The sequence below is a fragment of the Podarcis raffonei genome, chromosome 7 (genome assembly GCF_027172205.1).
Source record: "Podarcis raffonei isolate rPodRaf1 chromosome 7, rPodRaf1.pri, whole genome shotgun sequence".
NCBI classification, from domain to species: Eukaryota; Metazoa; Chordata; class Lepidosauria; order Squamata; family Lacertidae; genus Podarcis; species Podarcis raffonei.
The window spans coordinates 22,922,888-22,944,605 of record NC_070608.1 but is presented as its reverse complement, the minus strand read 5'-3'; the positions used below and the strand labels follow the sequence as shown (position 1 = coordinate 22,944,605).

The window sequence follows — 21,718 nt, the reverse complement described above, 5'->3', positions numbered from 1 at the left end:
AGAGGATGAACACAGAGTCCCAGTGTGTTTATATGGGGAGAGGAAGTCCCTGAGGTCCTGAGGTCCTGAGCTGTTTTAAGTTTCTTCCCATTGCACACATACATTCTTTATTACGGCCTGAAGACCCACAAAAGCAGTTTCAAAAGCAAAACGCAGCAGAGATACAGGGGAAAAAAAGATTCCAAGGCAGTCACTATATTTTATCCAGAGGATGTTGATTTCTATTTCTTCCCGTTGCGACTTATCAGGGTGGCCAAGCATTCCACTTTTCTATCTGAAGGCATCCTTTATTTGAAGGGCTCTTCTGTCCAGTCTTCCCCACCATGGCAAGAGGTATTGCATTTCTATTTAAGTTATAGCACTCTTTTCTAAATTGGCACACACACACATGCATATTTCATAAATCGTGACCCTGCAACCTATGACTGCTATGCAAACTTACCCGAAAAGGCAAACTTGCTCCACAGAGTTTAGAGCAATGTGGAGCAGGTGAAAGATTGGTGAGTGCTACCTGCTGGGCAGGAGCAGATGCTCTGCTCCAGTGCTCCTCTAGCTCCTGCCATTACCTTGGGAAAATTTAAACCCAGCATGGCACAGACTGTCAAAAGTAATGAAACTCAAGACAAACTCCGTTGTGTGCATGAGAACAAGCTGGAGAGGCTTGCTATCTACAGCAGATGAGCTGCACAGCAGTCTTCACTCTGAATGGGGTTCAGGATACTGGATAGAATCAGCTACATAAGAATGTTAGGAAGATCCCTGCTGGATCCGACTAACACCCATCTAGTTCAGCATCCTGTGGATTCCGAAATGGACCACTGATGCAACCTGGGTCATGGTGCACCTGGATGAGATCGGGTGAATCCACTTTGGAATCTGAGCAGAGTAGATTCCTCCTCCCCTTCTACATACAGCTCAGGGTTCCAGGCACACCCAGGAACACAACAGTATAAACAGTCATTCATTGGCTCTCCCACTTTGAAAGGGTACCAAGAGTTTTATGGCTGCTTTCTACTATAGTTTTTTTCTGATTAAACTCCCATTTGGAAACAAGAACGACAACATATTTTTCTAACTAAGGGTAACACGGCTTTCTCTGAATCAGATCAAGTGTATTTTGTTTTATTTGTTTTTCAAATTGATAAGCTGCTCCACAGCCTGAGGCCATCAAAGCAGTCAAAAATAAAGGATCATGATAAAAAAAGATAAAGATAAAATACAAAAAAATACACTTTCTAAACACAAGAAAATCATTTCTACAGATGTGCAATTAATATTCCATCAACAACTAAGGATTGGGGGGAGGGGAAATTACTTGAAGTGCACACAAATATTCCTTTATTAGTGAAAATTATATTAGAGGAAATTTCTTGCAATGATTGAGCACGAAGGAGAAACACACACACACACACACACAGACAATGCATATAAATTTTTCACACAGTCTTTCAAAATAAAAATTAGGAAACTAATGTGGAAACGGGGAGAGCTGAATTTAAGATTGAGAAAATGAGAAGTGGAAAGAAACCAAAATGGACAGATTTGTCCATCCCTATTCATGAAACAGACAAGAGATCTGTCCTGCGGTCACAGAGATAGGAATTCTAGCTGACAAAGAGCCTTACAATTTATAAGCTTGATGTGTTGAACCAGAGGAAGGAAGCTGTTGGGTAAGACACTGCTTATTCCAAGAGTCTATTTGCCGTGACAGGTACAACTCCAGGGAGGTGCATATTCAAAGATCTAGGCAGGTCTGGGTGTTTTACTTTTCAGGTATGGGGAAACCTGTGGTCATCCAGACTGTTGGACTTCAGATCCCATCATCCCTAAACAATGGTCATACTGGCTACGATTGAAAGGAGTTGGGAGCTCAGCACTCTCTGGCAGGCCATGGGTTCTCCAGCCCTGCAGTTGTTAAAGATCAGCAATAACAAACCTAGACAGCATCTTAAAAAGTAGAGACATCACCTTGCCAACAAAGGTCCGTATAGTAAAAGCTATGGTTTTCCCAGTAGTGATGTATGGAAGTGAGAGGTGGACCATAAAGAAGGCTGATCCCCGAAGAATTGATGCTTTTGAATTATGGTGCTGGAGGAGACTCTTGAGAGTCCCATGGACTGCAAGAAGATCAAACCTATCCATTCTTAAGGAAATCAGCCCTGAGTGCTCACTGGAAGGATAGATCGTGAAGCTGAGGCTTCAATACTTTGGCCACCTCATGAGAAGAGAAGACTCCCTGGAAAAGACCCTGATGTTGGAAAAGATGGAGGGCACAAGGAGAAGGGGATGGCAGAGGACGAGATGGTTGGACAGTGTTCTTGAAGCTACCAGCATGAGTCTGACCAAACTGCGGGAGGCAGTGGAAGACAGGAGTGCCTGGCGTGCTCTGGTCCATGGGGTCACGAAGAGTCAGACACGACTAAATGACTAAACAACAACGAAAACCTATGGAAGACCAAGCATACTGAAGGCTTTATTGCTCAATCACTTTTCATTAAACAGCATTCTTTCTTTCTTTTTCCTTTTGAAGGAAAGAACAAACATCTTGGAAGTAACACCTACCTGAACTATTTCCAACATCTCCGCCTTGCTGATGTAGCCGTTTCCATCCAGGTCATACATGCTGAATGCCCATTTCAGCTTCTGCTCCAGTTTCCCTCGGGATGTTACGCTCAAGGCAATGATAAATTCTCTGAAGTCTATCGTTCCGTCGCCGTTCGCATCAAACGTGCGGAAGACGTGTTCGGCAAATTTAGAAGCGTCCCCGTAAGGGAAAAAATTCCCATAGATTTTCTTAAACTCCTCCATGGACAAATGTCCGCTTGGACAGTCTCTCAGAAAGCCTTTGTACCATTCCTGGATTTCGTGTTCTGTAAAATCTGTGCTTTCTAGCAAATCCTGCATGACTTCGGGGCGCAACTTGCTGTTCTGTTTCCCCATGTTGGAGTCGGGATCTTATCTAAGGAAGGGAGGTGGAGAGAAAAGCAAGTTAATGAATTGCTTACAAAACCGGAGGCCAGTGATGAACGTTGTGGGCCTTCAAAGAGTCTGATAAAGGGTTGATTTGCTGCTGTGAATTAACAGTTTTGTTGAACCAGCTCAGGGTGCCCCTTGGTGTAGCATCTCAAGCCAGGATCTCAAAGAGGCCTGTGCCTGCAAATGACGACAAGCTGACCTTCACTGATGACTATTTCCCTTCAAAAGCCACTTGGGTGGTGGCATGAGAGGTTGCAGTAGGAAGCAGCTGGGGATGTCCTGGTGCCTACAAGGAAAGCATTATGTATTGCAAGGGGACCAAACTTCAATTAATGATTGATTGCAAAATATGGCACATTGCAAGTTCCTGTATAATACAATGATATAGGAGGCTTCAATAAAATACTAGCTTTAAAAACTGAATAAACTCAGGCCTGCCACTAAGATTTCCCCACTGGTCATTTGAATCAATGCGCAAAATTCTGCCTCTCAGTCTCTCTGGCCAAATAGCTGTGCCCCGCCCCCCTTTCTGCTTTCTTCATACAAGAAGATGAAATTTCTTGAGGCGAGGGCCTGGGCAAGTCAGGATCAGCCCAACTATCAAGGCCTTGAAGTTGTCCATCAACAGCTAGACTCTGGACAGCAGACTGAGTTGTCAGCCGGTGAGATTTCCTCACTACAATGGAACGTTGTATTTCTGTTTAAACTACAGTGGTACCTCGGGTTAAGAATTTAATTTGTTCTGGAGGTCCTTTCTTAACCTGAAACTGTTCTTAACCTGAAACTGTTCTTAACCTGAGGTATCACTTTAGCTAATGGGGCCTCCCGCTGCTACCGCCGCACGATTTCTGTTCTCATCCTGAAGCAAAGTTCTTAACCCGAGGTAATATTTCTGGGTTAGCGGAGTCTGTAACCTGAAGCCTCTGTAACCTGAAGCATCTGTAACCCAAGGTACCAATGTACTGCACTTATTTCCAAGTTTGCATTTGTACATATAAATCAGCACACACGTCTTATGCAAATCTGCGTCTTCTGTCGTCCTCCATTTTTGGAGTTTCAAAAGTGGCTGAATGTCATGCTGAGATCCCTGTATTGCAGGGGGTTGGACTAGATGACCCTTGGGTCCCTTCCAACCCCTCGATTCTATGATTTAGTGGTAGAACATGGCCTTTGCATGCAAGAGGTTCTTGGTTGAATCCGCAGCAACTCCAAGCAGAAGTGGGGAAGATTTCCACTGGAAATCTTGGAGGGCCACTGCCAGTCACTGCAAAGTTTGTAAATAATGCTGAGCTGGGTGGTGGACCAGTTGTCTGACTCAAAATGTAAGCAGCTTCTTCCTACGCTCTTTTGACAGCTATATAAATTATTGCAAAATCATACTAAGCACCAATTGGTCTAGCAATACTAATCTGCTGTAAAAATTACATTTCCACTGTAGAATGTGGAATGTTATTTCAAATACCAATACCAAGATTATGTTCTTCATCAGGCTCCTATAAATATTACAGTCAGAAGCTCATGAGATTACTTTTTTCTTATGCATAATTCTTTTAAGGTAGAAATCAAAGTTATGGGATGTCATTAGGGCAGAAGATTAAGGATTAAACATGAAATGTATTTTTCATTCCCTGCATATCCCTCATGGGTCAGGTTTCAAAACCAATTAGTAGCTATAAATTGGTTTAGGCAAGATTCTTTAAAAATCTCCTTTTTTAAAAGCCCAGCCAATAAGAAGTACAGCATTGATAAAACTGGAAAGCCTTTTTTCCTTAAATTAACCATTAAATACCCAAATGCAGCTCTAATATCCAATTTTTTCAATTAAATCATCAGAGCTACTTCCATGGAACGAAAATTGCTACATCCACGTTGCAAAATGGGTCCAGCAAAGAGCAGTGCCTTCAACCATTAAACATTGTTTCAGAAGGCAAACTCTTTGCATTAAAGGGCAGTTTAATTAATTTTCCAAAGAGCTCCAAAAACAGGGCCCCTCGATTCCATTGTTGTTGTTGTTGTTTTTAAAAAACACAACAACATTCCTTTGGATACTGATTATTCCCCAGTAATTAGGTCTGCCATCTCCCAGGACATAACTACCTCATGGAATACAGTGGTACCTCAGGTTAAGAACTTAATTCGTTCCGGAGGTCCGTTCTTAACCTGAAACTGTTCTTAACCTGAGGTACCACTTTAGCTAATGGGGCTTCCTGCTGCCGCCGCGTCACCGGAGCATGATTTCTGTTCTCATCCTGAAGCAAAGTTCTTAACCCGAGGTACTATTTCTGGGTTAGTGGAGTCTGTAACCTGAAGCGTATATAACCTGAAGCGTCTGTAACCCAAGGTACCAATGTACTTTTTTTTTCTGTGATCAGAAAAAAATGAATTGGACAAATGAATGCCACAAATTGTGTATTAAAAGCACATTTATAATTAAATGTATTTTAAAGTGGGGACTATCAGCAAGTTGTGTACATGTGACTCTGAAGGCAAAAACACTGAATTGCCCCCACCCAGCAGATCTTCTATTTTTCATTCCATAAATATCCCACCTTTCCTCCAAACCTGTGAGGTAGGGTAGCCTGAGAAGTGGCAACTGGCCTATGGTCACTGAGATAATTTCATGGCCAATTGGAGATGGCAGCCCAGGAGTTCCAGCCTGACACGTTAAGCTACACCACACCGACTCTTACTGGGTTTTTAATTTTTATTTATTTGATTTTAGTATGTGAGGGCAGGCTCAAGAAATCTAGGAAATGTGTGCTAAAATTCTGTCTTTATTTTCTTGGCCTTCCCTGCTTGCAGCAAAACTCTATCTGTCTAACTTTTCTATCTCCACTTGAGCACTGGGTCACCACCACTGGGGGTCTCACTCAGCAACCCTTCCTTACAACAACTGGGTTGACTCTCAAAGCAGCTCTTGTCATAGCCTCTGGCCTCAATGCCCCCCTTTGGCTTAGAGGAATACTCAGAAGGGGGGAGGCATCACCCATAACCCCCTTGCCCCCATTCCAGGATTCTAGGTCAGAAGACAGACTTCACCTAGGGCTGCCATGCATCTGGGATTTCCCAGATATATCCGGGATTCATCCTTCGAAAAACCCAGACATATTGGAACCCATGTTGGAAGTGTTGATATTTTTGACGAATTTCCTTAAAAATAGCTCAAAAACTTCATTTTGGGGGGAGATTTAAAGCTCAACAACTTTTGCATCAGGGTTTTCACTTTTTGAAATGTGGCAACCCTACTTTACACTTGAGTCTTCAAACCCAGAGGACACCCAACCCAATGCAATCCTCATTGTTCCCACACTGTCTGGGCCAAAAGCTAGAGAATTGGGCAATGGACCTTTAAGAAACAGAAAGCTCCTCAGAAGGGGTGCAGTTGACAGCAGGTCCAGACCAGCTGACACTGGTAAGGCCTCTCTATGCTACTGAGAGATCAGTTCTCAGTGGGTGAGTTTAAGCCAAAGTGACCTACATAGGATCTGGACAGATAGAGATCTGCTGGTTGTGATCTGGCACAGCCTACCTTGGCTTGACTCTGTTCTCCTGGATGTGACCTGCTTGCCGTTCCAGTAAGTGCCACAGCTTCAATCGAGGCTCTCCTAGATGCCTTAAACTAAGCTAGGGCACGGCAGGTGTGGCTGCTATGCAGTGCATTTCTCCAACAAAGAAAACTCAGCAGCAAAGGAAGGAAACACGAGGAAACCAAATGCCAAGTTTCAGCAGAACCTACCTCACAGGGACAGCTCAGGTAACTCACTACAAAAGGCAAGAAGGAAAACAATGGGCGTAGACATAAACCTAAAGTAACCTGCTACCTCCGATTGTGCATCCTTCCAATGCTGTGCTTAATCAGGATGAGAGTCCAAAGATCAAGGGCCGGCTCTCTCATAAGGCAGAGTCAGGGGGTTGCTTCAGGCAGCAGAGCTTGTGGGACAGGGAGGGGCAGTGTGGGAAGATAGCCTTCCTCTGCCCCCTAAGCCGGCATGTTACTCTCAGAAAGGGAATGGCCCACAACCAGTGTCAAAATCAGATTCAACTGCCAACCCAACAATCTTCTGTATCTGAAATAAGGGTGCTGTCTTATTCTGCATCTCAGGCAGAGGGCTTTTGAAGATAGAACCATATTCTGCCAAAGTGTTTCTCAAACTTGGGTCTCCAGCTGTTGTTGGACTACAACTCCCATCATCCCCAACTAAAAAGGCTAATAGTCAGGGATGATGGGAGTTGTAGTCCAACAACAGCTGGGGACCCAAGTTTGAGAAACACTGCCTAGGATCACAGATTGCCTGCTTGAAAAGGCAGATTGCTCAGCCAATCTGACCCCTCCTTCCAGGAGCTCATGGCCACACTGAACACAAGCCTCTCGCCACAGCCACTTACAACACATTTGCACTAAGGTGTTTTCGTGAACTTTGGCTCCAGATATCATCACAGCTAGTGCACCAGGCATAGTTCTCTGACTGTGCTCCACAGCCAACAATCAAGAACCATATTTAGTTATCACAGGGGTAGTCAATGTGGCGCCTTCCCAGGTATTGTTGAATTGCAGTTCCCATCATCCCAACCCACTAGCCTTGCTGGCTGTGGCTGATGGGAGTTGTAGTCCACAAAATCTGGAGAGAACCAGATACTGAATCACTGTGTGAGCAAAGTCATCAGGAAAAGGGCACAGACAGGAATCCAGAAAATCACTGTCCTTGCATCACCTCTTAAGAATGGATTGATCCTCTGAAGCATTTTGCTCTGTGGTGACAATTGCACATCTCCTTTGGACCCCAACAGTTTGTTGGGTGAGTGTGTGTAGGATATTCCCCTTCTACTTCCCCTTCTAAAATACTTGCAGTTCCCTTGTAGAACTAGACTAGGCAATGCTGTACATAATGAGGGTTTTGGCGGTAGCATTCACTGCTTTGTGCTTAATTGCCTTGAGCTGCTTAATGATGCTCAATATGGCTTCCCTGTTCAAACGATGCACCTAGCGACATCAATATATTTTCCTCTCAAACAGCTTCTTCCTTTCTCTCCCAATAGCTTCTAATTCTGATGTCTCCGGGACTTGATCGTTAATGCAGACTCACTCCAACAGCACACAGTCAATGCTCTCTGCATCTCACCATGTACAGTACATCGAGCCACTGCACACCACAAACTCTCGCTCTCCAAGATAGGAAGGTGCATTTGACAATTAACACTACGAACCAATCCAAAAGAATGTGTGTCAATAATTCACAACAGGCTATCGGAGTAAATTTCAAGCTCTCCAGTTTCCTCTCTCATTCTCTATCTTGTCGCTGTTCATGAGCTCAGGATATTATTACCTTTAGCAGCTGCTCACTTCTGTTTCGGGGAGGGGCGCTCAACCAAAGCACAGCTAACAAACTGGAAACAATGTCTGGCGAGGCTTCCCAGGACTTAATGTTTCAGCACTTCAGATCCACTCCAGAATTTCCACTGGAGTTTAAGGGGGTCTGCTTAATTTTCCAGCCTGGTGTTTTCAGAGGAGAATTTAGCTTGCTTATGGAAAAAGTGCTTTTAACAAAGGCAAAATCTCATAATATATTGAAAGCCTTTACTTTAAATCTACTTCCAACATGGGACATGGGAGGCGCTGTGGTCTAAACCACTGAGCCTCTTGGGCTTCCCGATCAGGAGGTCAGCGGTTCGAATCCCTGCAACGGGGTGAGCTCCTGTTGCTCTGTCCCAGCTCCTGTTAACCTAGAAGTTCGAAAGCTCCCCAAAAAGTGCAAGTAGATAAATGGGTACTGCTCTGGCAGGAAGGTAAACGGCATTTCCGTGCACTGCTCTGGTTTCAGTGTTCCGTTGCGCCAGAAGCGGCTTAGTCATGCTGGCCACATGACCTGGAAAAACTGTCTGCAGAGCGGACAAACAATGGCTCCCTCGGCCTGTAAAGCGAGATGAGCGCCGCAACCCCAGAGTTGTTTGCGATTGGACTTAACTGTCAGGGGTCCTTTACCTTTTTACTTCTAGCACTGCATTTATTGCACCAGCAATGCCCATGCATTCCTAGTGGCAAGTCTTTCTCCCACCACAAGTGGCAAACAAGAAGCATTTGCTATGGATGAAAAACAAGCAGATTGAAAACAACACCAGAAGAAAAAAACAACATTTGGGACTCAAAGCCCCATGGTGGCCGGCAACACGGGAGATATAAGGCTGGCTCCAACGATAATCCTACTCACAGTGGTCCCATTGGAATCAACCAACATGACTTAACGTAGGTCCATTTATTTCAGTAGCTCTGCTCTGAGCAAAGATTAGGAGGATTTATGAATTGTACCCAACTATTATAAGTGTTTTGTTCCTAGCAGCCTATAGTGATGGCATTAGCATCCTCGTAATTGCAATGCTTTGAGTATTAATTGTGCCAGCATAGCAGAAATTTGCCTCGCTGCACATAACCCCAACAAAAAAATCCATCATCTGTAGCTTCCTGCCATATGTTGAATGGAACGTTACCGTCATTCCCCATCTTATTCCAATACAGGAATATTGTATTACACATGCTATACTTGTGCATGGCCGCTTTTAAGAGGGTTGCCGCTAAATAAATAAATAGATGGGAGACTGCACACCTTCCCTTGCTTGGGGCTGCTGCCTAGAAGTTGCTCTCAGCTGCTCACTTGCTGTGATGGAAGGGACTGGAAGGGAAGCTCAGGGCCCAGCCGCCTCAAAAAATATATTCAGGGGCCCAAAACTGCCTCGGCCCCTAGGAGTCGACAGCCCTGCATGAGCATTACTTCTGAACAGGGTCCCTGTTTTCCAGATTTCTGAACTGGTGTAGGATTTCCTTTCTTGGTGCTTGGTAGGGCAATACAATGGATGAGCTTGCCAAGTAATAATAAAATATTGTCTGTGTTTTCCCAGTATTTCCTACCCTAGACATTTAGATAATGGCACAATATGAGCCAAGCACAGGCAGCTACACTGCCAGAAGAGCAATAAATGCCACACAGTGGTTGAACTACATTTTTAGAAAGCTAAAATGTGTTCTTAAAATTAAGACTTAAGAAACAAACAAAACTCTAGCGGTAATTCACATCATGCAAAGAATTTCCCCCTTACAGTGCCAATGAAATGCTAGGAAGTAAGACTGTAACATCATATAAAGGAAGAAAGATTCTCCACTCGTTAAAAGTGTGCATGTTTACCGTTCCTCTGGGCAGGGACTGTGTTGCTACTATGAAATTGCACATTGTTATTTGCTCATGTTGGCTCACGCTGTGCACAACCTAAAAGCAAACCTCCCCCCCCCCCAGCTCCCAAGTCTTTGTCCTTTAAAAAAGAAGGGAAAAAAGAGGATAGTTCAAACAGGAGCAGCTGCACACATCCATCTTCTTCTTTTTTTAACCAGCTTAGGGATGTTTATGGATTCCAACATCAAAAGAGAAGCCTTTGTCCCTTTAGATTTACTCTGGCATGGATGTGCTACAGCTGCTCTATGCTGTCTCTTACTTCTCCTTATCATTCTTTTGTGCTCTCCTGGCAGGAGGCTGGGGAACAGCAGCAGCAGCAGCAGTGCTTTCATCAGCAGGGAGGATGCGACTTTAGAATCAGGACAGATCACCTGAGTACTGTGTAGCAAAGAGTTTTCAGACTTCACGGATGCAGGTACACAGGGTGGTATTCAGCGTTGGTCCTACTCAGAACAGTTAATGGACCTGACTAACTTACGTTCATTAATTTCGGTGGATCAGCTCCGAATACAACCCATAGCTTGCTTCCAGTTGAAACACATATTGATTGGTTTGCACAAAATCTGCAGAGGGTTATACCATGTTTGCACTCAAGCATAGGTGCTGGCTGCTAGGGGCTGAGGCAGTTTCATCCCCCCATATTTTTTAGGGATCCAGGCCCCATCAATATTCAGAGGATGTTGTGTCATGACGCATCAGCCCCCCCCTGGTCCTCTGGAGAAGCTGGTGCCTCTGCCCTCAGGTGGCTGTCATCTTGCACTTTCCATTGTAGTCCCCCCCCCGTTACTTTTCTTTCCCCCCTGAAAATATTTTTGCAATCAAGGATTTCTTGCTTTCTATTGCTATTCAATTTATAGAAGATATTTCTTAATAGTCTCGATCAGTTTGGTGACCTATTTATTATTATTTACCGGAATTTGATTTCTTACCTGTCCCTCACCATAAGGTCCCGGGATAGGCTACAGCAATTTAAAAATACAATATTAAATATTGGGAGGTATTAAGCTAAGTTTTACTCAGGAGCCCACTGAAATTAATGGGGCTAACTTCTTCATGTCTGCTCATTTTAGTGGGTCTACTCTGATTAAAACTTAGGAACACCCATTATTTCAGTTGCTCACTATATTATTTCATTCATGGCTATAATATTACAGTTGGATATGGCAGGATGGCAATACTCTGCAACTTAGACATCCACCAGCTCATTCCAAATCATTGTCAATCCGATTCACTCTTGCATTGCTGGTACTGATGCACCAAGCACTAGCAAAACAAGCCACCTCACAATCTAAGTTTATTGCACACTAAATTTGTTAAAGCCTAACATGCACATTGATTTCTTGCTGTTGTAGATCCTACCCACAGCCTTGCTGAAATGGTCTCATGAAATACTCCAAAAATGAGTGGGGGTGGGAATCAAACCGAATTTCCGCAGGGAGAGGGGAAGTTCTCCCAGCAGCAGTTGCATAGGTCCCCCCCCCTTTATGTAGGTTGTCATTCTTTCTTTACAGGAAATGCATTGTTACCCTGTCCTCTATTTTGCATCATCCGAAAGGGCCAAGACTAAGCATCGCTCTGGGGTATTGGAGGGGAGATGAATAGCAACCACCACACAAAAAATGGTGTGGAATTTTCAAAGGAATATTCTGTACAGCGTGGCTTTTCTTTTTCAAGCAGGTAAGCAATTTTCTCAGAAGAATGTCGTCTTCTGAGCAATCTCAGCTCCTCCCTAATCTCCATATAATTTTAACAGTGTTTTCATTTTTGTTAGATGAAAATCTAGACTCTGCAGCTAACTGATGGAGATTGAATCCATTTTCGAGATTTCAAAGTAAATATAAGAAACGGTCTCTAAAGGACTGCCAGCGTAAAAGACACATAGTGGAGTCAACTTTTGTGGGCTAGATGAAATTTCCTTGAATGCATGAAGTGTTATAGACAGACAGACAGACAGACACACACACACACACACACACACACACACACACGTGTGTGTCAGGGAGCTGTAAACAGTGAGACCCAAAGGCTTGAGGATAACAGCTTCATGTAACACATGCCACAATAAATCTGCTAGTTTTTTAAGGTGCCAGTGTGTGTGTGTGTTTCGTAACAGATGAATACAGTACAGCTTCCCTTCTGGCATTCAGCAAATATGGTACTTTTTGGAGGTTGAACTAACATTCTTGAGCATGCAGACTCAAAATTCTCCAGTGGGAATAAAGCTAATGTAGAGAAAACCCCAACATATTGTCATAATCAGAGTTCAATCTTGACAAGCTTAGCTTGATTCCCCCAAACACTGCTTGGGCAGAAAATCTGTTCTTCTCTCTCAAACATATGGGATGAAAACTGAGTTGTGGTCCTTCAGACATAATTTTGCTCTCTAATTTCCTCACCATGAAAATAGCAGAGAGAGAAGCAGGAATGCACACTGCTATAAAATACTCTTGTCAACCAACTGAGAATCTCTCATGTTCCCACAGCCCATCACCATTGGGGTACATCTAACATACCCATTTTGTATCTCTTTTGATACCACTATGTTATGGTTTCTTCCAAAGAATCTTGGGAGGCTGTAGTTTGGTGAGTGTGCTGAGAATTCTCTGCTAGAGAACCCCAGTCCTCCACCATAGAACTATCTTTTCCCAACATCACCAACCCAAGTGTAGATTAGCAAATTCTTCCCTGTTGCTGCAGATCTTATGTGTTGATTGGCCCAGGTTGCACAGGAACGAATCTATGAAGCCCGTCTTTAACTTGCTAAGAGCAATCAAGTGCTAACAATAGAGCAAGGTGCCCTTCCGATATCACAGCTGGGCTGTGGAAGCTGCTTTTCTGTGAGATCATCCTATGCACCTGCTGAAAAGTTGAAATGCAGGACCTTAAGGTTACTCAAACCATTTTTTATTGTTTGTAAATTCCAATGTGAATCGGCCTGAGCTATACCTCCTGGACTCCTAACGTGTGGATCAGAATACAGCTGCTACCCTGCAGACTCTGAGCTTCTCTGAATTTTGTTATGCAATTCTGGGCTCAGAATGTACCAAAATGCATATAAAATGTATATAAGGATTACGTTATATTTAGAAATGCTTACTTCATGAGAACAGTTATTCAAACAATAATGGCAGTAAAGGTAAAGGGACCCCTGACCATTAGGTCCAGTCGTGACCGACTCTGGGGTTGCAGCGCTCATCTCACTTTATTGGCCGAGGGAGCCGGCGTACAGCTTCTGGGTCATGTGGCCAGCATGACTAAGCTGCTTCTGGCGAACCAGAGCAGCGCATGGAAACGCCGTTTACCTTTCCGCCGGAGCGGTACCTATTTATCTACTTGCACTTTGATGTGCTTTCGAACTGCTAGGTTGGCAGGAGCTGGGACTGAGCAATGGGAGCTCACCCCGTCGCGGGGATTCGAACCGCCGACCTTCTGATCGGCAAGTCTTAGGCTCTGCGGTTTAACCCACAGCGCCACCCGCGTCCCTTAATAATGACAGTACTGTAGTACTAATAATATTTGAATTATGTATTTCAACAGATTATATGAATAAATCAAACTTACGTATGAAAAAACACAGATCAGAAATTGTCATCCTGCCTGTGTGTGTGTGTGAGTGTGTGTGTGTGTGTGTGTGTGTGTGAGAGAGAGAGAGAGAGAGAGAGAGAGAGATCTCAAATGATATACAGTGGATGCTTGGGTTGTGAACATGATCCATGCGGGAAGCGTCTGCGCACACGCGGATCGCGATTCGGCGCTTCTGCGCATGCACAAAGCACGATTTAGCACTTCTGCGCAAGCACCGAAACCTGGAAGTAACCCGTTCCGGTACTTCCGGGTTTGGTGCAGTGCACAACCCGAAATCACGCAACCCAAAGCATCTGTAACCTGAGGTATGACTGTAGCTCCACAAGACTGGCCCTATCCATAGAATGAGGAGCTCTTCATTGTTGCAGGAGTTCCATGGGATAAACTTAGCAAAATATTGATATGCCACTTTTTCAGCTGTGCAATCTTCAAAGCACAGATAGTATTTTCAACTATAACTTTTAATGTTTTTAGCCATGTGCGTTTTAATTTTTGTGAGCTGCCTTGAGTCCTGGTTATGGGGAGAAAGGTGGGATATATTCAAAATAAAAACCCCCAAAGACTGCAATCATAAAAAACACAACAAAGCAGCAGCTAAATTAGTGCTGTGGCATTAGAACAAAGTTGACACCCCACCCCCAGCTAAAAACAGAATTTAAGACCCAAGCAGCAAGAACATTGCAATGTCTAAAGGAAATCTATGTGGTCATGCGAATAAACACAAAATGCTTTTCTGTCTCCCGGAGAGCTGGGTTTTAAGATACTAGAAAATCAGCTGTTTTTATAGAATCCATTGCTACAGGCTGATCATTATAGGGAACAAAGTGACTGCCGAACCATAATACTATATGATGGGAACTCTGATGGGAACGCACACAACTTTTGTACCTTCGTCTGTTTCACTAAAGCGCAGGAAAGGCAGGAGGGTTAAGAGCACAGCAGGGGAGCTGGCAAAATCCCTCTCCTCATTCCAGCTGGCCATAACTTGTGCCATTCTTTCAAAAGAAGGCTGTGTATCAAGGCCACACTGACAGGTGCTTTTAAAAAAAGAAGAAAAAGTGATTCCTTCTGGCTTCTGTGATGGGAAAAACTTAGGAACCTGAATGGCTTTAGAAAATTAATTTAGAAAACTCTCCCAAATGACCAAGGATCACACTCCCAAGGGCTCAGGATCTAATACCAGTGGTTCGGCTAGGTAATTTTAGATTCTGGACTTAGCGGTCTTACAGGACATCTCAGCCTTCACCCCTTCAGATATTAAATGTGCGCTGCTTCACTTGCTTCAAACTGTAGTAAGCTAGCCCCACTGCATTTTGGGACTTCCTGCTCACTCTGCTGAGCTTCTGCCCCCAAATCCTGCCCTGACTGGGTTGCCTGAGAAGCCTTTGTCTGACACAGACATACAATCAAAGGCCATTACTCGAAACTTCCTCTTCAATGTAAAAGGAAAAAATTGTAACGCACTCTAGGTTTACTGATATTCTGATCTTCATTTTTCCTTCCGGTGCTTAATGATGTCTCGGTTCTTTTGCAGGAGCTGTTGGGTATCAACTGAAGCCAACATGTAGCATGTAAGCTGCACCGGACCATTAGTTCCTTGCAGCAGCCAACCTGGGGAACTCTCAATAAACCTTCAGGAGAACAGTGCAAGTTCATCTCATAGCACACAAGCCCACAGTTTCATGATATTCGGAGCCTCTCCATACCTATTCAATGGCAAGACCAAGCCTACTTAATCATTTCATCTTTTATTTTGCCTGGCTGCAAATTTTAATTTTCATGTGAGTTCACTGTTTCCATTGAACAAAATAATAAGAGCAGAAGGAGAAGCATAAATAGGTAGACTATTTTTTCTTTTGTTCTTTTGTTACTTTTTCTTCTTTATTGAATTTTAGTTTCAACTTAAGCAAAATGAGAGTTTACATGGAGTTAAATTTGCTGGTGGAATGTAAGCATAAATACTCTGTATATGCCAACTTGATGTTTAATAAATACATTTTTAAAAAATCAAATATTACAAAACAAAATGGCAAGTAATCATAACAGATCAGGTTTGCTTGTAAGATTTCCATTATTGACTGCGGCAAATAAATAATAATAATAATAATAATAATAATAATAATAATAATTTATTATTTATACCCCACCCATCTGGCTGGGCTTCCCCAGCCACTCTGGGCGGCTTCCCAAAAAAATATTAAAATACTGTACTACATCAAATATGTGAATACAGGGATTTCCATTTCTGACACGATTCTCTGACATCCGCAGATAGGACAGCGAGAGGCAAACTTGTCATGCAAGCTACACCTGCTGAAATTCCATCTTCTATACAACCATCCAAGACGCAGGAGCCCTGTCCTCATATGTCTCTGACCACCTTACTTGCGTCTGACAAAACATGCATAGGAGTGCTCTATTAGATTTAAAGATACCCGAGGACACTCTTGGTTTTGCTACAACAGATTAATGTGTATATTGTCTTCTGCAGATCGCTAGTATATGAGAGGACTCCTTCAGGAAATGTCCTGTGTTCTAGCCATGAGCTGACACTGGCTCAGAGGGTGTGTTTTTTAAAAAAATATATGTAAAAAGACTGAATTAGAAAATCAGCCTGGAACTCTTAACAAATGCACAGCATCACTGAAGTAAAATTATTGGTGCGTTGACAATAACAATTCATTTGCATGATCTAAAGCAACAATTTGCACTTTGTGGATGACAATGACGGATTGTCTAGTTACTGCCCTTAAGCTCTTATTAGTGTTGGTAAAGGGTACACAACTCAGATCACTCTGAAGGCCAATTCTGTGTTTGTGCTAACACAACTGCATTAACCATGGGTGCAGGGAGGCATTTTGTTAAATTTCAATCCAATTTTTTTTTTTAACCATCTCTCATCCTGAGGGTTCTCTTCTTTCTATACCACTACAGATCTCTCTGAACCTCCCACTGTGTTGTTGTTCTTCTTCTTGTTGTTGTTGCTTTGCCTCGCTCTACTCTGTAGCACTGTATCTTCTTCTCCCTGAACCCCACAGGGACCCCACTGTCTCTTCTGTTCTCAGGTACTGCTCCCACAACTGGCCTTCAACCAATGGCCTCTGGACATTTAGCTATCATGGCTATAGTGGCTTCTGGAAGCTTCCTCCTCTATTAAAGCTCTCTGAGGCAGCAGCCTTCACCACCACATCTTGGCCCTCTCAAAGGTGTTCAGAATCTGTGAAGTAATCACACAAGGGACAACCATAGGGATGAGCATGCTGGCTCCACCTCATCCCCATCTCATCATCTTGGTTGTCCCCCACAAGTTGGTGGGTGAGCTTCTGAAGCATGGAAAAGAAGGAGCCTTCCAACCATCTAGGCTCCCTCTGAGTTCCGGAATGTTCCAGGAGCAAGAACATTGCCCTCCAACTTGCGGAAGGCAGTGAAAACAGCAAGGAGACCTGCTAGAGCACGTGACTTCCCATCACGTCATTCTTCTTCACAGATTCTAGATGCCAGATCTGGGCTTTTGTGACAGCAAATTTCACAAATTATCTACACACTGTGTGAAGAACATTTCTTTTTTTTCTTCAGCCTCTCTCTAGTACTGTGAGAGAGGAAGAGCGAAGGTTGTGTCTATCAATTTTCTCCACACTATCTATAATTTTATAAATGATATGCCTACTTGACTGCTTCAATCTGTAAAACTAAAATATGGTATTTATTCAGCACTTGCAATAAATTGTTTTTTTTTAAATATATTTGGTGTGGCAGCTCCTCCTCTCTTTTAAAATTAGGCAGGCACCTTTGCTATGTGGTTTTTGAAGCCTACTAAAATCCCTTTTGTCACATGCTTAGACATATAATTTTGTTGTGTATGTTTCTAGGTTTTTTTAAAAAAATTTGATCTTGTCTCTTTCCAGGGGCGAGAGTCTTGTTAGAATAAGGTTATAAACTCAAACAAAAAAAGGTGTACCTGGCTGCCCACCTCCCTCTGCATGGGCCTGTCCACAGGAATGAACAACTTAGGGTGCAGTGGATCTCCAACTCATTCAGCTGATTCATGGCTCAGCTGGGCTCAGGCGCCATTAAATCCCCAACCAAAGCTCAGTTAAAGACACACTGGGTTAACTTGAGCCGAAGCTGGCTGAGTCAAATCTGGTGTAAGTCCCCCCAAAAGGGGTGTTCCAGGGGTGTGATGGGGGCGGGACCAGAGGGAAAGGGACTTAGGTTGGACCCTAAGCCAATTCACCATGGTCATGTGACCTGGCAACCCAACACAAAACACTATTTTAAAGGCTTGTTTAGCTCTAGTGTAACACCAAGCTTAATTTACACTGGCTTGCTTTTCATCAGCTCCTGGTGCACAGGATTGCTTCCTAAACCTCTGCTCCCCATCCTCCCTTCATTTGTCTTTTTTCTAACTCATGTCATCGTTTTGGTTTCTCTTTCCTTGCACCTCTTCCTGTCCCATGCTAACAAGAGAGAGAAGCACACGTACAGGAAATGAAAACACATAGCACAGAGAAAGGAAGAGGTGGCACACAAGAGCAGGAGGTTCGTGAAGGCTGCTCCAGAGATAGGAAAGGCAAACTTGCCTAAATCACACTATCTAAAGCAATGCCATCCTTTGATATTTGCCCTTCTCTGAATTTTGCAAAGCTGTTCTCCAGCCAAGTAATGTGTGCACAAATGCATACGTAGTAAAGAAAACAGTGCATAAAAATGCATATAATAGTGAAAATAAGATACACCAATGCATTATATTAGGGATGACTGCTTGGCAAAAGTGTATTATACAGTGGTACCTCAGGTTAAGTACTTAATTCGTTCCGGAGGTTCGTTCTTAACCTGAAACTGTTCTTAACCTGAAGCACCACTTTAGCTGATGCCAGAGCACGATTTCTGTTCTTATCCTGAAGCAAAGTTCTTAACCCAAGGTACTATTTCTGGGTTAGTGGAGTCTGTAACCTGAAGCGTATGTAACCCGAGGTACCACTGTATTAGGCAAAACTGCACACAGAAATGGAAATGTTAGAAGAGATTTGCACAAAAATGCTGGTGAGTTTTCATGAGGACTAAAAAATCAAAAAATCACAAACTGATGCTGACATTATGAGAAGTGAAGATTGGGGAAATGAGAAACTGAAAGCAACATATTTTCCCATCCCTACTTAGAGGACACGGGAACTTGAATAATAGAGGTCAAAATTCATCCTGTAACACTGGCGCCTCCTGACTGGGCACTGCCAAGCCCTGGCAGTAATGTATTGCCAGCGTGAGAGGAGAGGCACACGAGGCTTTTGCAAATCTCCTGGAGGAGGCCAGGTCTGAGGTTAACTGCCAAAGCTGCTTTCTCAAGAGCTGAGTGAGCCTTGACACGACCTTCAAGCCGCAGATCTGCCGAGCTTCTGCCGAGCTGTTGCCCTCGTAATGTCAGGCGGGAGCAAATAAATAAACCCATTACAGCTACCCAGCGAAATCATTTGCTCTGAGTGAGAGGTGAATTCAAGTTAAGACTGGGCTGATCTCCAATCAGACCGGTCAACAAAATGGTGAGGAAGAATGCAAATGAAAACAGAGTTCCCGTGCCTTTCAGAACTACAGTCTTAAAACATTTCAGTTTTCTGAAATGATTTTTGCAGTTTTCCTTGTCATACTGCAGGATGAGCTGTGCTTACCCAATTTCCTTCTCCTTCTGTACAACTATTTAAGAGCCCCAGAATCCTTCATATTCAGTCACCTGGTTGGAAACGGAGCATATCTAGTTTGGACTGTTGTTTTCACTGGGAAAGTGACAAGTCAGTTCAGCTATGTATTCTGAAAAGAGACCAAGGCTGCAATCCTATTTTTAAAAGGTCAGGGTTTGTACACCTTTAATAGTATACTGTTTATGTATTTATCACGACAAGCTACAACTGCTGAAATGCCTTCTTCCACAAAACTATTAATGGTGCAAGAGCCCTGCCCTCATTTGCACCTGGTCACCCCACCAGTTACAGTGGTACCTCGGGTTAAGTACTTAATTCGATCCGGAGGTCCATTCTTAACCTGAAACTGTTCTTAACCTGAAGCACCACTTTAGCTAATGGGGCCTCCTGCTGCCACTGCGCCGCCAGAGCATGATTTCTGTTCTCATCCTGAAGCAAAGTTCTTAACCCGAGGTACTATTTCTGGGTTAGCGGAGTCTGTAACCTGAAGGGTATGTAACCTGAAGCATATGTAACCTGAGGTACCACTGTAAATTAAGTAACTCCATGAAAAAAGAGCTCAGAGAGCCAAGCTAACAAATAGCATTCCTGGGATTCCTCAGCTGCCAAAATTTCCTCTTCTACACAGGTTTGAAATGGGCAGGTGCCCTGTCCCTCTCTGCATCTAGTCACCCTACAAGAACAGCCCACTTCATTCGTTGCTGCTGCTGCTTCCCAAGTCCTATGGAGCATGTCTGTGTATCTCCATTTTAACCACTTCAAAAATAGTAAAGTCAGGATTTTTGCACCCTGATCCTCAGTACATTAATCCATTTAGTTTTTGTTGGCATGCTTTTTCGTAAAATGCTTGAAGCAGTGTTATACTATAATAACTTAAAACATCTAAAATCACATCATCAATAGAGCAGTATGCACACAACAACATAAAAATACTGTTTCTGAACAGGGTACCAGAATTCTTTCACAACTGCACCACCACTGAGAAGTCCCTGCCCTTACACACATAGAGACCACAGTTTGGTGGTAGAGCAACTGCTCTACTGATCTTAGAGACCTGCTGGCAATAGGGGTTAATACTACTAGGCTAGATGGTTTAATGACCTGACCTGATACATTTCCTAACATTCCCGAGTCACTCCCGAGCATTAGGGAGGCACAGATATGTGAGAAAGCTTTCATTTACTGTAATGGAGGTTGCTTTCAAATATCGTATTTTTTGCTCTATAAGACTCACTTTTTCCCTCCTAAAAAGTAAGGGGAAATGTGTGTGCATCTTATGGAGCGAATGCAGGCAGCACAGCTATCACAGAAGCCAGAACAGCAAGAGGGATTGCTGCTTTCACTGCGCAGCGATCCCTCTTGTTGTTCTGGCTTCTGAGATTCAGAATATTTTTTTTCTTGTTTTCCTCCTCCAAAAACTAGGTGCGCCATGTGGTCTGGTGCGTCTTATAGAGCGAAAAATACTGTATATGTTTAGTAGCACAGCCTTAGGTTCAGAGATGTGAGAGAAGGAAGGAAGAGTTACAGCAATAACCCAAATGGCAGGCTTTGCTCCGCATCTTTAATTTTAATAAGGATCAAAATCTTTCAGTCTGAAATTAGCAGCCATCTCATTCTGCCTACTGCTTTGACTAATAATAGGATATATCATTATAGTTGCCCAATTACCAGTGAATAAAGATGCATTCAGTTGGAAGCTCACGTTTCTGCCCAGCTGAGAATCTTGCCTAACTTCCATTGTTCTGTTCTGTTGTTGAATAAGCACTAAATGGATGGCTTCTCCATTTCGTTTCCAGTTTGGAATTCATCAGTTGCACACCAAGAACCTCTAATATCACTGCAACTTCAGCCACAGATGATGATTTATGTAACTTCTCCCTTCTATGTGTTATGGATAACTGTATGGACCTCCATGAGGCTTTAGGTTCATGCTTTAGTTAAATCGGAACCATAGCATAGCAAGACAGAAATAAGTAAAGCCAACTTATTCACAAAATCTTCTGGATTTTGCTCACAGAAGAAGCAAATGTCCACAGGAGATGCCCTGCCTGGTGTATGTGTCTCTCTCTGTGTGTATACAGAGCAAATTATCTTTGGTGAGGTATCTCCTATGGTCAGCAGTGAAACCCAGACAAAAAATAAACCCAGATGGTACATGTGAAGTCACCCCTAAGAAAGCAAGGACTCTGGCTGTGTTATGTACTGAAGTTCTCACCCTGGGCCAGGAGGGATACTGTAGATAGT

The 21,718-nt window shown here is 43.3% G+C and overlaps 1 protein-coding gene across 4 annotated transcripts in view; it reads right to left on the bottom strand.

Moving 5' to 3' along the window:
* NCALD (neurocalcin delta) overlaps window positions 1-21,718 on the bottom strand; it is a 55,076-nt gene that overhangs the window by 4,853 nt on the left and 28,505 nt on the right. For all 4 annotated transcript variants that reach the window (XM_053395511.1, XM_053395510.1, XM_053395513.1 and 1 more), the window contains exon 2: window positions 2,563-2,959. In XM_053395511.1, coding sequence (XP_053251486.1) covers window positions 2,563-2,940 — 378 coding nt within the window. In that variant the 5' untranslated portion in view covers window positions 2,941-2,959. The remainder of the gene's footprint in view (window positions 1-2,562; window positions 2,960-21,718) is intronic.